At 39.7% G+C, this 18,345-nt stretch overlaps 1 protein-coding gene across 1 annotated transcript in view; it reads left to right on the top strand.

Moving 5' to 3' along the window:
• Positions 1 to 18,345, top strand: part of ADGRD1 (adhesion G protein-coupled receptor D1) — a 919,695-nt gene that overhangs the window by 64,800 nt on the left and 836,550 nt on the right. Inside the window, exons 4-5 of the mRNA XM_056533246.1 lie at positions 7,107 to 7,217; positions 13,807 to 13,902. Coding sequence (XP_056389221.1) covers positions 7,107 to 7,217; positions 13,807 to 13,902 — 207 coding nt within the window. The remainder of the gene's footprint in view (positions 1 to 7,106; positions 7,218 to 13,806; positions 13,903 to 18,345) is intronic.

Raw genomic sequence — 18,345 nt, 5'->3', positions numbered from 1 at the left:
TCTTTTTAAAGAAGTGCATATTTTTTCACATCTTTTAATGTAACTTTCCCTTAAGAACAGGTCAGAATGAGAAGTTACAGTCAAATAATTATGTTCCAATTATCAAAAGCAGTAGTTTCACAGTTTGTCATTGCAGTTATATGATTCTCTCCTTCACAAGTACAATGTCAATCACACTTTAAAATATGTGGAACGTAATTGGAACTCTTTTTGAAAACATTTGTACTTTAGAAACTATTTGGGGGAGATATATCATTGTTGTGTTTGTTTTTTTTGCTTTGGTTTTTCATATGTGCAATACATTTATCATACTCTGGGGGGTTGATAAATTTGACACACATAAGCAAAAAAACAATAAATCACTTTAGAGCACCATTTTTTTGTATGATTCCTCCTCTCCTTTGCAACTTTTTGCACAAAAAGTCTTAGTTGTGCTCTTCAAAGGCAGTTTTGTTAGCCAGCTCTGACCTGGCCTAGGTTTTACGACTATTTGTAGGGGTTTGCGACTTTTTTATGCCTATATGCGACATTCACACTTCATAAATTTACAACCACTCAAAGTGAAAACTGAAAGTTGCTTAGATACGGCTGTTTGCTAATTTATGTGTACCCACAAAAGTCAGAAAAAAGGGGTTAGACACAAGTAAGACATTTTGTGAACCTGCTGTAAGCAAAAAATAAAGCAATGATGAATCTCCCCCTTTGCGTGTCACTCATACGGAGTTCCTATAAATGCACATGTTTTAAAAAACCCAGACATATGGTAATGCTTATTATGGTTGGTACAATTCATCATTGTGTATTACTATAATAGTCTACCCTGAACAAGTTATTATATACAAAAGAGAAAATACAATTGAAGCATAAGAGGAGAACCTAAAATGAAATAAAGCTCTTTTAATCATAAAGGAGAAAATATTTCTAAGAAGGGCAAATACTTATATTGCTGCAACATCTCACGACATGATGAAAATAGAAAGAAAATATAAAAACTAGGATTTTTTCCCAGAAGATTCATGAGATCAAAAAGAAATTTCAGCCTAGAACAGTGATGGCGAACCTATGGCACGCGAGCCCCCTCTGTGGGCATGCGGCCACAGGACCCCGTCACATTCCGGACATCCCTGTGTCCCGAAAGGTCATTTCGGGACACAAGGATGTCCCGGTTACCTCTCTGCGGTCCCGCGTTAGCTTTAAAAACACAGGGACCACCGGGAGGTAGAGCACGGAGAGACGTCACGTCACTGACGTCCCATGCGTGCGCCCGTAAAGCAGAGCAGAGCGGAGCATCGGGGAGGACCGAGGATGACACGCGCATGGTAAGTGACCAGCGGGACATCATCTTCGGTGTTCCGATATAGACATACAGCATCCAGCCATACACTGTATATGGCTAGAGGCTGTATGTCTGTGAGGGAATACTGCCTGTCTAATGTGGGGTAACACTGCCTGCCTAATGTGGGGTAACACTGCCAGCCTAATGTGGGGTAACACTGCCTGCCTAATGTGGGGGAACACTGCCTGTGCCTAATGTGGGGGAACACTGCCTGCGCCTAATGTGGGGGAACACTGTGCCTAATGTGGGGGAACACTGCCTGTCTAATGTGGGGGAACACTGCCTGCCTAATGCGGGGGAACACTGCCTGCGCCTAATGTGGGGGAACACTGTCTGCCTAATGTGGGGGAACACTGCCTGCACCTAATGTGGAGGAACACTGCCTGCGCCTAATGTGGGGGAACACTGCCTGCGCCTAATGTGGGGGAACACTGCCTGCCTAATGTGAGGGAACACTGCCTGCCTAATGTGGGGGAACACTGCCTGCCTAATGTGGGGGAACACTGCCTGCCTAATGCGGGGGAACACTGCCTGCCTAATCCGGGGGGAACACTGCCTGCCTAATGCGGGGGAACACTGCCTGACTAATGTGGGGGGAACTTTACTGCCAACCTTGTGGGGGGGGGGGGGGGGAATTATACTGCCAACCTTGTGGGGGGAATTATACTGCCAACCTTGCGGGGGAAATTATACTGCCAACCTTGTGGGGGGGAATTGTACAGCCAACCTTGTGGGAGGAAGTATACTGCCAACCTTGTGGGGGGAACTATACTGCCAACCCTAATGTGGGGGAACTATACTGCCAACCTAATGTGGGGGAACTATACTGCCAACCTAATGTGGGGGAACTATACTGCACCCAATGTGGGGGAACTATACTGCCAACCTAATGTGCGGGGAACTATACTGCACCTAATGTGCAGGAACCATACTGCACCCACTGTGGGGGAACTATACTGCCAAACTAATGTGGGGAACTATACTGCCAATCTAATGTGGGGAACTATACTGCACCTAATGTGGGGGAACTATACTGCACCCACTATGGGGGAACTATACTGCCAACCTAATGTGGAGGAACTATACTACACCCATTGTGGGGGAACTATACTGCAACCCTAATGTGCGGGGAACTATACTGCACCTAATGTCGGGGAACTACACTGTACCTAATGTGGGGGAACTATACTGCACCTAATGTAAGGGAACTATACTGCCAACCCTAATGTGGGGGAACCATACTGCCAATCCTAATGTGTGTTCTGATTTAATTGCTGTGCTGGCACTTTGAGGGGAAAAAAGTTGGCATGCATTACGGTTCGGGCACTCGGGCTCAAAAAGGTTCGCCTTCACTGGCCTAGAATGTACATATCGAAAAAAATATTAATGGACAAATGAAGGCAGATAAAACAAGGAACAGAGAAAGAGAAAGGTAAGAAATTGAGATATCCACTACAGTGAAGACAAGATTATCTACCAAAAAGAATCTTGTTGCAGAAATCTAATCCAATGTGTATAGGAACATTAGATTTTTGTTATATTACCAAAAATCTTAAGTATATAGGTATAGTCATTGGATCGATGAAATACCGTATACTTTGGAATAATAACCAGATTTTTCTCTGTGTTTTGTCATATCTGTTAGCCACTTTTTTCCTGCCATATTTTGGAATCAACATTTACACTCAGTTTATTACTTCTGAATGCATCATGCTTAGTGATGCTACAATTATTTAATATCCTGCATAGAAAAATACTCTTATGTAATGTGATATTTAATCACACAATGGTAATGATAACTTTTTGGGTGTAATCTGGTGAAATTTTTTTGCACAGTTTGTTTAAAATAGACACTTTCTGCAAAACTGACTGTGAAATACAGTAAATCATTATTGATACTGCAGCAGAAAATATTTACCATGCGTGCCTTTATGAAAAAGGTACAAAAAAGTGCGCAAACGTAAGAAAAACAAACAAACCTTAAATTCATACCACGTCTGCCTTACTTCAGAAAAGTGAAAACATGTCAGCAACATTTAATTTTTTTATTTGTGCTAAATGTATTAAAGTCTGTGCGCCTTTTTAATATACCGTATTTATCGGGGTATACCACGCACTGGCCTATAACACTCTCCCTCATTTTACCAAGGATATTTGGGTAAAAAAAGTTTTTACCCAAATATCCTTGGTAAAATGAGGGTGCGTGTGTGTGCATGTGTATACCCCTATAAACTGTCTCTGACCCCGCAGAAGCCCCCAGGAAAGGCAGGGGGAGAGAGGCCGTCGCTGCCCGCTTCTCTCCCCCTGCCTTTCCTGGGGTCTAGAGCCGTGCTGCCTCCGCTTCTCTCCCCCTGGCTATCGGCGCCGCTGCCCCATTGCCTCCCCATCCCTGGTTTTATAATTACCTGTTGCCGGGGTCGGGTTCACGCTGCTTCTGGCTCAAGTGTGGCGTCCCCTGCGTCGTTGCTATGCGCTGCGAGACGCAATGACGAGTGACATCTTCAACGCAACGTCACTCGTCATTGCCCCGCGCAGAGCATAGCAACGATGCAGGGGACACCACACTGGAGCCAGAAGCAGCGCGGACCCGACCCCGGCAACAGGTAATTATAAAACCGGGGATGGGGGGAGGCAATGGGGCAGCGCCGCCGATAGCCAGGGGAAGAGAAGGGGCAGCGGCGCCGATAGCCAGGGGGAGAGAAGCGGTGGCAGCAGAGCTCTAGACCCTAGGAAAGGCAGGGGGAGAGAAGCGGGCAGCGATGGCCTCTCTCCCCCTGCCTTTCCTGGGGGCTTATGCGGGGTCAGAAAAACCGGGGATGGGGGGGAGGCAATGGGGCAGCGGCGCCGGCAGTCTCTGGACCCCAGGACAGGTAGGGGCAGAGAAGCGGGCAGTGACGGCAGGTCTCTGCACCTGCAAAAGCCGCTGCAGTTCATTGATTTAAAGTGCCCGCTTTAAATCATTGAGCTGCAGCGCTTATCGGCGTATAACACGCAGATAGACTTTAGGCTAAAAATTTTAGCCTAAAAAATGCGTGTTATACACCGATAAATACGGTATTTGGTGCGAGTAAGCCAAAAACATTGCAAAAAAAGACAGGAGGAATGACTGTACACAGGCAAACAATGATAAATCTCCCCCAGAAATCTTAAATGTGAAAAGGTTTCAGGGCCTTTTTGGCTGAAGACTTTGCACAAAGAAATAGTCCCTTGTGTATATACTTGTCATAAAGTCATTATTGCATTGTACTTATTTCCCTTTTGTCCTTTTGTCCTAAAAAAAAAAATTTAAAAAATCATGTTAGGCTGGGTTCACACTACGTTTTGTCCCATACGGGAGCGCATACGGCAGGAGGGAGCTAAAAGCTCGCGCTCCCGTATGTAACCGTATGCGCTCCCGTATGCCATTCACTTCAATGAGCCGACCGGAGTGAAACGTTCGGTCCGGTCGGCTCATTTTTGCGCCGTATGCGCTTTTACAACCGGACCTAAAACCGTGGTCAACCACGGTTTTAGGTCCGGTTGTAAAAGCGCATACGGCGCAAAAATGAGCCGACCGGACCGAACCTTTCACTCCGGTCGGCTCATTGAAGTGAATGGCATACGGGAGCGCATACAGTTACATACGGGAGCGCGAGCTTTTAGCTCCCTCCTGCCGTATGCGCTCCTGTATGGGACAAAACGTAGTGTGAACCCACCCTAAGAGTGAAATCTGTCAGGGAAGTCTAAGGGATCACTTCTAATCTGGTTTATGGCCAGTTCAACTTGACTTTTTATTTAATAATAAAACAGTTTAGATCATTCAGGAGAGTTAGGGTCTGGAAACCGGACCATCAAACAGCTATTCTGATGGCTTTCCCTCTGAAAAGAACATAGAAGCCTGAAGTATATGTAAAAAAAAAGCCTAGAGCAAAATAATTAGTAAAATTACTGAAAAAATTCAGTTTTTGTTCACTGAAGTTAGTACAATGCAACAATAAAAAATGCCTTTTAAGTTGTCCTTTAGGTTTTTTGAAAGTAGGGGTACTGTACTTTCAATACACGTTTAATCTGGTCTTTTAAACATGTTTGACCCAAAAGCTATATGTAACAGCTATGTAATACCTTAAAGGGGTACTCCACTGGAAAACATTTCCTTTTAAATCAACTGATGCCAGAAAGTGAAACAGATTTGCAAATTACTTCTATTAACCCCTTAAGGACTTTTATTAACCCCTTAAGGGTTTTTCAGTTTTTGCACTTTCGTTTTTTCCTCCTTACCTTTTAAAAATCATAACCCTTTCAATTTTCCACCTAAAAATCCATATTATGGCTTATTTTTTGCGTCGCCAATTCTACTTTGCAGTGACATTAGTCATTTTACCCAAAAATGCATGGCGAAATGGAAAAAAAAATCATTGTGCAACAAAATCGAAGAAAAAACGCCATTTTGTAACTTTTGCAGGCTTCCGTTTCTACGCAGTGCATATTTCGGTAAAAATTACACCTTATCATTATTCTGTAGGTCCATACGGTTAAAATGATACCCTACTTATATAGGTTTGATTTTGTCGCACTTCTGGAAAAAATCATAACTACATGCAGGAAAATTTATAAGTTTAAAAATGTCATCTTCTGACCCCTATAACTTTTTTATTTTTCCACGTATAGGCGGTATGAGGACTCATTTTTTGCGCCATGATCTGAAGTTTTTATCGGTATTATTTTTGTTTTGATGGGACTTTTTTGATCACTTTTTATTCATTTTTTAATGGTATAAAAAGTGACCAAAAATGCGCTTTTTTTGACTTTGGAATTTTTTGCGCGTACGCCATTGACCGTGCGGTTTAATTAATGATATATTTTTATAGTTTGGACATTTACGCACGCGGCGATACCACATATGTGTATTTATTTATTTTTTTACACTGTTTTATTTTTTTTATGGGAAAAGGGGGTGATTCAAACTTTTATTAGGGAAGGGGTTAAATGACCTTTATTAACATTTTTTTTTTTACTTTTTTTTTGCAGTGTTATAGGTCCCATAGGGACCTATAACACTGCACACACTGATCTTTTACACAGATCACAGGCGTGTATTAAGACGCCTGTGATCAGTGTTATCGGCGCTTGACTGCTCCTGCCTGGATCTCAGGCACGGAGCAGTCATTCGCCGATCGGACACCGAGGAGGCAGGTAAGGGCCCTCCCGGTGTCCTGCAAGCTGTTCGGGAAGCCGCGATTTCACCGCGGCGGTCCCGAACAGCCCGACTAAGCAGCCGGGTCACTTTCACTTTCACTTTAGAAGCAGCGGTCAGCTTCACTTTATACGTCCTGCGTCGTTAAGGGTTAAAAAATCCCAATCCTTCCAGTACTTATCAGCTGCTATATAATACACATTTGTAGTTCTTTTCTTTCAGAATTTCCTTTCTGCCTGACCACAAGTGCTTTCTGCTGACACCTCTGTCCACTTCAGGAACTGTCCAGAGCATAATAGGTTTTTCATGGGGATTTGCTCCTGCTCTGGATAGTTCTTGACATGGGCAGAGGTGTCAGCAGAAAGCATTTGTGGTCAGGCAGAAAGGAAATTCAAAAAGAAAAGAACTTCCTGTGTAGTATACAGCAGCTGATAAGTACTGGAAGGATTGGGATTTTTTTCATAGTAATTCAAGTAATTCACACATCTGTTTAACTTTCTGGCACCAGTTGATTTAAAAGAAAATGTTTTCCAGTAGAGTACCCCTTTAAAATGTCAGGTTTCTGACTTCTATTTTACCTTTCTTTTTCTTTTTCAGGCTTTCAGGTCTTGAAATCAGCATCACACTACTGGCCCTTAGAAGTGGTGAATGGGATCCATGAGTTACCTAGTAATGACAGGAGCGGTTCTGGTAATGAAAGTGATAAAAGTATGTCTAGTCACAGGGCAGCTTTTATTCTCTTTTGTGTTATGGATATCATATCACATAAAGGAAAAGTGCAATGTTCTACTTTTTACTTTGTGGGTTAATTTACTGGTATTTTTTGTATTACAAAATACATAATGAATCTTTTCAATCAGACTGCAATGCAGGGTTTAGTGACAGGACCATGTCATGAAAGTCACAGCGAAAATGATGCCATTTTTATATTGAATTACAAGTGACAAAGCATCCCAGCTGATGTAGATTGATTTTACAGACAGCTGAACGGAATACATGCGTTCACCTAACCTGGAAATAGGGATGTTATTTTCAGGCTACTGTCTCCTATTGAAAGTTACTCCATAGACCAACTTTTAAACCAGTTTATGTAATACAACCTCTGGGAAAATTATAGAATCAAGACATTTAGAAGAAGTTCATCCAGTTTTTTTAATTTTGTTACTAATACTCAAATCACACAAATGACGAAAAAAAAAGGTTCTGAACATTCATGACTTATATAAAAAAAAATCCTTCAAACAAATAAAAGTGAATTTTGTTTCAATTATTGTCAATTAAAAGAAAAAAATATTGAATCACATCCTAATTTGCATTTCTAAAACATTTTAACCCAGTTCTTAGAATGTAAATTCTGCAGTTAAAAGGAAAAACTCTTGGGATTTAGCTAATTGTCTAATTGTGAAAGAAAAAATGGCTCCAATAAGAGAGTTGTCAGTTGAAACAATAGAAAACAATATAAGAATCTTTCATGATTGAAATCCATCAAGGATTGTGGCAGAATATATTGTTTGTTGTCAGTCAACTATGTATAAACTTTGGTGCAAGTATAACCAGATTTGGAAAATCATAAAAGGAAAATATATGAATAGGAAAAGAAAGAAAACAGGAGTCAATAGTTGGGGCAGAACTGTAAAAACTGACTGAAATGTATATATATATATATATATATATATATATATATATATATATATATATATATATATTTATTTATTTATATATAATAAGACAAACCAGCACCAACACCTTAAAAATGATCCTTGAATGTGAGGGATTAGAGGAAAGTGATATTCAGTGATGAATTTAGAAGGATAGTGCATGTCACAGAGTAAAGATTGTTAAAACTATTCTCTAGAAAAGGCATATAAAGTCAATCACATGGCCAGCAAAGAGTCTCAATATCTGTTAAATAAATGTTTGACAAGACATGGCAATGCTTCATCCTGTAAAGCTGATCTGTCAACCAGAAAATGAAACCAGTTTGATGTAGAATTATTTAGTGAAGATTTAAAAAAATTAAATTTAAAAAAAATTTAAAAAACAGGAGTCAATATTTGGGACAGGACTTTAAGAAACTAGCTGCAATAAATTTAAATTACATGTAAAAAAGACAAATGAAAACTAGCACCAGCACCTAAACAGATAAATTCAAGGTTACAAGGGGGTAAAGGAAAAAACATTGAGTGTGGAGATTGGATGAAAGTGGGATTCAGTGATAAATCACCAATCTGCATTGACCAAGGGGAAGTTGAAACCTTTATCTGGTGTTGATGTCTTCCTGAAGAAAGCAATCACCTTTGGATATAGGGTAGCATGCCATGTATAGGACCTGGGCGATGGCAGACATTACCTTAACATGACTAAACATAGATATATGTGGCCCAGTTCAGCTTCCATCAATAGGATTTTTCAAAATAGGCTTGATTACAATTCTTTAGAAAAGTCAATCACATGGCCAGCAAAGAGTCTCAATACAACTGAAAATTTATGTCGGAAATTAAATAAAAAATGTTTGACAAGGCATGGCAAGGCTTCATCCCGTAAAGCTGATCTGTCAACTGCTGTTCCAGAACCAGTTTGATGTAGAATTTTATTATTAGTGAAAACATAAAAAATATAGGACTTATAAAAGCCCATGAAGTACTAGTTGGGTTATTTGTTGATTATTTCCTAATAATTTTTATTGAGTAATTTCATATATTTCTCATCTACTTGACCTGGAAAACACATTCATTCATTAAAAATGTGCTTTTATTTGTTTGAGGTATTTCTCATGAAGGCAGTATGTTCAGCCATTTAACAAACACTCTTGTATCTCACTGTATCTGTGATTTGTGTATTTGCTACAAAGATAAAAAAACTGGGCTACCATCCTCTTATTTTGGGGATTTCATTATTTTGTATTTGCTAATCTGTATATGGGATCAGAGATCAAATAGGATGATCAAACAGTAACATGTAGAAAAATCTGCTTTCCTCAAAGGTACTTAAAAGCAACAACTTTAAAGGAGTACTCTGGCCCTAATACATCTTATCTCCTATCCAAAGGATAGGGAATAAGATATCTGATCGCGGGGGTCCAGCCGCAATCTGTCATTCAGCACCCACCTTTGCGAGCTCTCCGCAGCGCTGGAGGCTTTGAGTGTGCAGCATGACGACCACAGGGCCGGAGTATCATGACATCACGCCCCGCCCCCTCAATGCAAGTCTATGGGTGGGGGCGTGATGGCCTTTGGATAGGGGATAAGATGTATTTGAACTGGAGTACCCCTTTAATCATAAAGACAATGCTATTTGTATGGAAGCTGGCAAGCCTTGTCACCTCCTAAGGCTGGGTTCACATATGTCAGCCATCCAGGTGAACTCAGCCTCAGTTGTCATCAGTTGTATGGCATCAGGTAACCATTGTTTCTGTTTGCCGGACAGGGGAAAGCAGCCATTTGGCGTCAAAATGAAGACGCTGGTTGATTGTGAACCAGTTCTAGCATGAGTTTCCTTCTGGTGCACGCTGCCTGATATATGTGAACCCAGCCTTACTTTACAAAACAGATACTATATTATTACTTAATGCAACTTATTTTATATGTACAGATTTCACCACTAATAATGGTATAAGATACTATATTATTACTTAATGCAACTTATTTTATATGTACAGATTTCACCACTAATAATGGTATAATTCAATTATTCAATTGCATGATTCAAATGGCCATATCTCACATAATTTCTGTAGAACACAGTCTTCATACATTTTTCAGTGTCTCTTTAACATCTCATTAACTTGTATAGTTTACAAAGATGAATCTTTTTTTTTTGAGATTCCAAATCTATTTCCTTCCTTTTATCTGTCTGTATCCCCGCACCCTGGAGTCATGCATCTCAATAAACCTTTGATCTTGTTTGTTTTTTTTGGCTTCGATTAAACTACAAATTTATTCCAAGAAGTATCCGATGAAAATATTATAAAAGAGCCAATAAAACATGAGATTTATCACACTTTTTATAAGAGATCCTTGCATAACAAAAATTACACGGTTCATTATAGTGTTGGTGTTTGGTTTAACACTACACAGATGCCCTGACAATATCATGAGAAGAAGAGATCACAGCTGATCTCAAGATGCTCTCGGTATTAGTCAAGCTGTTTTCTCTGTTCTGAGGACAGAATGTCTCTGCACTATGTTTCTTCTAAATTGTTACATAAACTAACACAATTAGCTCAGCTGTTTCTGATAGTAGATATATAGAGATATTATTTTACATCCAACACACCATACAATAGAAGTACAGATATGCAACTGTAGGAACTAGCAATCCTTCCAATTCTTTAGACTGTAATTCACCTAAATAAAAGAGAATGCACACACACACCCTTATCAACCCATTTTCTACCAAATTATGAAAAAAGTAACTGGCTAAATATACAATGGCATTAAAAATTTAAAGGAGTAGTCCTGCTTAAAAAAAATGTATCCCTATGTAAGTGGGGATAATTCTCAAATCGTGGGGGGTCCGGCTGCTGGGACCCCCCTGTGATCTCCTGCCCGGTGCCATGGCTCCCCTCCTGAAACCACCCCTTGAACCTGTGGTCAACACGCTCCCTCTATGCATCTCTATGGGAGAGCCAGAGATTCCTGAGTACAGCGTTTCGGCTGTCCCATAGAGATGAATGAAATGCATGTGCTGACAGTTCCCACCCATCGGACCCCCGCGATCTGACACTTATCCTCTATACTTTAAATGACTTTTAAATGGGTTGTCCAGTTATGTAACACCTATCCCCTATCCAGAGAATCTGCGATAAGTCTGTGATCGCAGTGGGTCCAACTGCAATCTCGAGAACAGGGCTGATCTCAGGCTCCCACCTTCCGAGACAAACTGGTCTCGAGCGTAATGACCTGTTTTGTCAATCACTGGCCGGAGCAATGTCCTGCCTTAGCTGGAGATTGGCGGAGCGGGCCGTCACTGTAGAGACCAGTTAGTTTTGAAGGTGGGGGGCAGAGCACTCCGAGGTAAGAAATGACACTGTTCTTGAGATCACAGGAGGTTCCATTGGTCTGACCACCACAATCGAACACTTATCCCCTATCTGTGGATAGGGGATAAGGTTTACATAACTGAGGTACCCCTTTAAAGGATAAATTTCACTTAGTGACATGTCAGAAGTTTTGTCTGGTCAAGGTCCAGGTGTGAATACCCTTAGTGATCGCTAAAACAAACAGTGGTGCCATCTTAGTGCTGTGTCTATTTGTTTTTCCTTGGCACAACTCAGCTCTTCTTGGAGAGGGTTGCATGAATTTATGGAAAGGTTATATAAAGTCTTTAACTTTTCTATAAATCTGTATATCACTCGCACCACTGTAAATGAGTGTGGTGAATAAACCAGAGGTCTCCCTGCTGTTGCCAATTGTGTTAATTTCTATTATTGCAGCTCACCTCTATTCATTTGAAAGTGGCTGAATATCAATACCAGACATAAACCATAGACAAAAAGGGAGTTGCTTCTGTTAAAAAGTAAACCCTTTCTTTTAATCTCAGACAACACACAAAATATGTATTTTCTTCCAGTTCCCATTTTGCACATGATGTCTTGCAATATTAAAGAGAATTTTCCCTAGATAAAAAAATAAAGTAAATATTATCTAAATTATCTAAGTCAAATTGTCAGAAACATCACTTAAACATCACTGAATCCTTTCAGTAAATCTAAAATGTTATGCTGTGATACATTTTTTAAACTTTTTTTTTTTTACCGTATTTTACAGTTTTATGTCTTTTCTCTTTCTGTGGAGGAAATTTACAATAATGTGAATTATTTTTAAAAACTACATATTTACAGACCTTAAAGGGTGTTTTCCATTATTAAAAAATTATAGATGCTTGCCCTTCTCCAGCTTGTTTGCTGCTAGCGGAGATGATTGGGAGCCAAGCACAGCCAAGTACTTAACTCTAGAGGTTACATGAACAGCTTAGTTTGTGGGACTACACTGCTTCCATACAACTCCCATTAGTGGCAATAGGAGTTATAAAGTTGAGCAACTTAGCTGACTCTACTGTCTTTAGCGCCTAACCATCTCTGTTGGTAGTGACGTACATAGAACATAGAGGGCCCCATAGGAAATATTGAAATGAGCCTCCTACTATGGCTTCTGATTTTTCCCTTAGAGGACAGAAAAGACTGGTGTTTATTTCCTCTTGCTTTCCATGACCGAATGGTCAATCCCCCTGCCCCCCCCCCCCCCCACACCTCCATTAACAACAGACAAGGCAGGTCCCTGGAGAGAGGCGTTCTGCACCCATGTTAAGGCCCCCTCTCTCCAAGAGCCCAGTAGCAGAAACATGGTCTGCCACTATGAAACTTACGCCTTTGCCTGCCCACAGAAAACAGCCGGAGTGGCCATATTTTTGATTCATGGGAAACCACTTTAATATTGTTGTGGTAAAAGGAATGAAGAGACATCTGCAAGAACTTTAATGAATAGCAATACCTTAATGTAATTGTTATAGAAATGAATGAATCACATGTAAATATACAGTAAACAAGTGAACTCATCCATTTATATCATTATATTGTGTGCTATTTTTGTCCTCATTTCATCTATTACTGTAATTTGTCTTCACGACATCTGCTTCTGTAAGTCTTCCATTATTCTATGTAATCATTTGCTACCATTGCTATGTTGTGCACAACTGTTATTGAGCTTTACATCTCTCAATAGAAGTTTCAGTGTAGGTAGTACCTCTAAATTAAATGTACAAAAATTCCACGCAGAGGCATGTAGTACTAAACATACCACAGTAAACATTTTGTTTTACTTCAGATGTATGTGGGCAACAAATACCACTGTAGGGTATCAGAGGTATCCATTAGACTTGTCTGGGAATCCTGTGACCTTTGGCGGACACTGTAAGACACAGTGTGAAACTATTCTATTTGCAGATTTCATAAGTAGAATAGCTACAAACTACTGCTGTAAAATAGTATGTGGACCTACATAGGGATATTATTTCATACTATTGAGAAATTCCTTGTATAGAGCCAGATAGATATTTGTTTCAGTTCAACTAAAACTCATCCAAATTTCTTCCTAAATATAGTCTTTCTTTGTAAACATTCCATCTTTTTTTTTTTCTCATTTTCAATTTTACAGTTTATTTTCGTAAAGTTTAAAAGTTAAGTTCTAAGAATTTAACTAATGCACTCAAAACGCTCCTGAACTTTTGTTGAGAGATACAAAGTGTTTGTCATGCTTCTTTATCATGTGTTATTTTGCTTTTGTTTTATCCATTCCAGCAGTCATCATCCACAACTCAATTGTGCTTCCTTATCCTAATGCGTCCTTAGGCAATAGCAATGACTCTGCCTACTCTAACTTTTCTGCGACTGTAGGTGAGAATCATGTATGTATATGCTGCATGTTAATCAATGTGACTATATATATATATATATATATATATATATATATATACATATATATATATATATTTTTTTTATGTTATTGTACTGTGTAAATGTAACTGTTTGTTGTACAGTTAACAAGACACTGCTAATAAGTAAATTCTTCTATCCTACCTGCTCTGAATAGTGGGAATTACAACACAGATCAAGATCTAATATTAGGTCTTTACCAGAGGTGAGCAAACTTTCAAAAAAAGCTTGCTTCACACCTAACAGGTTCTACGTGAATCAGTAATATAATAAGCATATAGACACATGTATAAGACTGCAGTTGTAAAGCCCTATATAACACAGTTAGGAATATAAAGTATTTAAGTAGTTTTAAAGTGGTTTTAAGGCTAAGTTAAAGGGGTATTCCAGGCCAAAACTTTTTTTTTATACATCAACTGGCTCCGAAAAGCAAAACAGATTTGTAAATTACTTCTATTAAAAAATCTTAATCCTTCCAATAGTTATTAGCTTCTGAAGTTGAGTTGTTGTTTTCTGTCTAACTGCTGTCTGATGACTCACGTCCCGGGAGCTGTGCAGTTCCTATGGGGATATTCTCCCATCATGCACAGCTCCCAGGACGTGACATCATCATTGAGCAGTTAGACAGAAAACTTCAGAAGCTAATAACTATTGGAAGGATTAAGATTTTTTATTAGAAGTAATTTACAAATCTGTTTAACTTTCCGGAGCCAGTTGATATATATGAAAAAAAGGTTTTGCCTGGAATACCCCTTTAATATCAAAGTTACAGAAACCCATGCGGAAAACCCATGGTAACTAACAGCTTGTTTAAAAGCACCCTGCACTAGTGGATTGTGTATGCTTTTTAAAACTAAAATAAAGGTGCATAATGGATACCTTTTTGTTGGCAGATGCCTGCGGTGTTCAAATGCACATGGAGGTATTGGAAGACGCACTGGCTTCTTCCAAGTGTTCCAAAAATGTTCCCTTTTTAAGATTTGCAACAGGATTGGTAATGGTTTCACAAAGTAGTAATGAACTTGTAGACAGTGAAGAAATAGCTTTTGTAAACTGGCCTTTGATGACTATGCCACATTTGCGCTCAATGCTTTCAGTGGTCTTGGTGGCTATTCCATATTTGCTCTCAGTGCTTTTAAATGCATATTTTTGTTACACCTAGGTAGAAATACAATATGTTTTATTAAACCCAGAAAAAACATGTAACTTTGCCTTTGATGGCTACATTGCCTTCTCTCTCAACGCTTTTCATGTGCATTAATGTTAGACCTAGATAGAAATACTATATGTTTGATTAAACCCACAAGATGGCCTAAGATGGCTATTTCACATTCACTCTCAATGCTTTTGAATGCATATTTTTGTTAAATCCAGGTAGAAATACAATATTTAAATTTAGCCCAGAAAATACATGTCACTTGGCCATAGATGGCTATGCCATATTTACTCTCAATGCTTTCAGTGTGCATTAATGTTAGACCCAGATAGAAATGCTATATGTTTTATTAAGCAGATGTAACTTGGCCTTAGATGGCTATTCCATGTTGGCTCTCAACACTTTTAACCTCTTAAGGACTCAGCGTTTTTGCATTTTCATTTTTCCTCATCACTTTCTAAAAATCATAACGCTTTAAATTTTGCACATAAAATTCCATATGATGGCTTATTTTTTGCGCCACCAATTATACTTTGCAGTGACAGTCATTTTACCCAAAAATTCCATGGCGAAATGGAAAAAAAAATTCCTTTGTAACTTTTGGGGGCTTCCATTTCTACGCAGTGCATTTTTTGGTAGAAAATGACAACTTATCTTTATTCTGTAGGTCTATACGGTTAAAATGATACCCTACTTATATAGGTTTGATTTTGTGGTACTTCTGAAAAAAATCATAACTACATGCAGGAAAATGTATACGTTTAAAATTGTCATATTCTGACCCCTATAACTTTTTTATCTTTCCATGTACAGGCCGGTATGAGGGCTAATTTTTTGCACCGTGTTCTGAAGTTTTTATCGGTACCATATTTGCATTGATAGGACTTTTTGATCTCTTTTTATTAATTTTTTTATGATATAAAAAGAGACCAAAAATACGCTATTTTGGACTTTGGAATTTTTTTGTGCGTACGGTTTAATTAACGATATTTTTTTTATAGTTCCGACATTTACGCATGCGGCGATACCACATATGTTTATTTTTATTTACACAGTTTTTTTTTTATGGGAAAAGGGGGGTGATTGAAACTTTTATTAGGGAAGGGGTTAAATTACCTTTGTTAACTTTTTTTTTCACTATTTTTTTGCAGTGCTATAGCTCCCATAGGGAGCTATAGCACTGCACACACTGATCTCTTATACTGATCCCTGCAAAGCCATAGCTTTGCATGGATCAGCGAGATAGGGGCTCGATTGCTCAAGCCTGTAGCTCAGGCTTGGAGCAATCAAACCCAGACCTGATGCGACGGAGCAAGGTAAGGGTGTCTCTGCTCGCGTCCTAGCTGAGCGGGACATCGCGATTTTATCACGATAGTCCCGATTAGCCTGACTGAGCTGCCGGGAAGCGTTTACTTTCATTTTCAGCACGGTGATCAACTTTGATCGCCGCGTCTGAAGGGTTAATAGCGCGCGGCACGGTTGGTGCCGTGTGCTGTTAGCCCAGGGTCCCGGCTATGACTAGCAGCCAGGACCGACCCAGTGTGATGCGGGGTCACGGCGTGACCCCGTTTTAAACACCGGGACCAGGCGCAGGGCGTACAGGTACTTCCTGTGTCCTTAAGAGGTTAAATACATATATATTTAACCCAGGAAGAAATGCAACATACATTATTAAAACCAGAGAAAATACACATACTTTAGCCTTAGATGGCTATTTCAAGTTCACTTTCAACGCTTTTAAATGCAATTTTTTTTAAACCCAGGTAGAAATACTATATTTTTGATTTAACACAGAAAATACATGTAACTTAGATGGCTATTCCATGTTCACTATTCCACTATCAACACTTTTGATGTGTATTTATGTTAAACCTGTGCAAAGGAAAGTTTGCCCAGTTGCCCATAGCAACCAGTCATATTGCTTCTTTTATTTTGCAGAGGCCTTGTAAGAAATGAAAGAAGCAATCTGATTGGTTGCTATGGGAAACTGGGAAAATTTTCCTCTGCACAGGTTTTGATAACTCTCCCCCTATATGTTTAATTATTCCCAGAACTTGGCTTTAGATGGCTATTCCGCATTCACTCTCAACGCTAAATACGTATTTATGTTAGAATACAGGTCAGCCCACTGCTTTGCTCAGCTTGCTTGGAATTTGTAATGTGATAGGACTTACTTTTTGGACTTACTCGGCAATTTGTAGTGAACCAACTGGACACAGTAATGCTGGTGACAAGAGTTCACTGTTTGAGGTCAGCCCACTACTATTATTATCAACGCTACCAGAGGTTTCGCAGGGCTCGGCTCCCTCATCTCTAGTTTTTGCAAAGTCATTTTCATTTGAACATGTATTCAGTGCTGCCAATGTTTCACATCATATTTTAATTTATTACCATGCTCATACTTTATTTTTATTTTAGCAGTTTTTATTCAATACACAAAATCTGAAAAAACAGACTGCTTAATATATAGTGATAAGAAAAATCTAAAAATATTTAAATGGGTATTCCAGGATTTTTCTTTTATTTGACCATGCTACAGGGGCTGTAAAGTTAGTGTAAAGTTAGCGTAGTTCATAATATAGTGTCTGTACCTGTGTGTGACGGTGATCTTGCAATTCTTATGTGATTTTCACCCCATTATTTATTTTTAACAGCATACAAAATTACTCAGGTCTCGGGTATTCCCAGGTTGCAATGTGTCGAGACATGACCTCACTAGTCAGTTGTGCAAACAGAGCCTGTTCTGCTTCAATGGGTGGGAGAGAGATCATATTGCAACAGCTGTAGGTACCCTGGTTAGAAAACACACTGGTCTTTTCAATGGATGCAGGTCATTTGTGCTGGGTGGGTGGGGTGGCTGATTTGTGGAAGGGAAGAATGTAGCTTTACACTTACAAACATGGAACTATGGGATGTGTAGTTTAAAGGGGTACTACCGTGCTGACAACTTATCCCCTATCTAAAGGATAGGGAATAAGTTGCCTGATCGCGCGGGGTCCCGCCGCTGGGGACCCCCGCGATCTTGCACGCAGCACTCTGCTCTCACCAGGCCCCGGAGCGAACATCGCTCTGGGTCTGATGACTGCCGATCACGGTGTTGGAGTATCGTGACGTCACGGCTCCGCCCCCATGTGATGTCACGCTCTTCCCCCTCAATGTAAGTCTATGGCAGGGGGCGAGACAGCTGTCTCACCCCCTGCCATAGACTTGCATTGAGGGGCGGAGCGTGACGTCACACAGGGGCATAG

This window comes from Hyla sarda, chromosome 1, assembly GCF_029499605.1.
Source record: "Hyla sarda isolate aHylSar1 chromosome 1, aHylSar1.hap1, whole genome shotgun sequence".
Taxonomy (NCBI): domain Eukaryota; kingdom Metazoa; phylum Chordata; class Amphibia; order Anura; family Hylidae; genus Hyla; species Hyla sarda.
The sequence above is the reverse complement of the archived record's forward strand: the minus strand, read 5'-3'. Positions and strand labels throughout refer to the sequence as shown.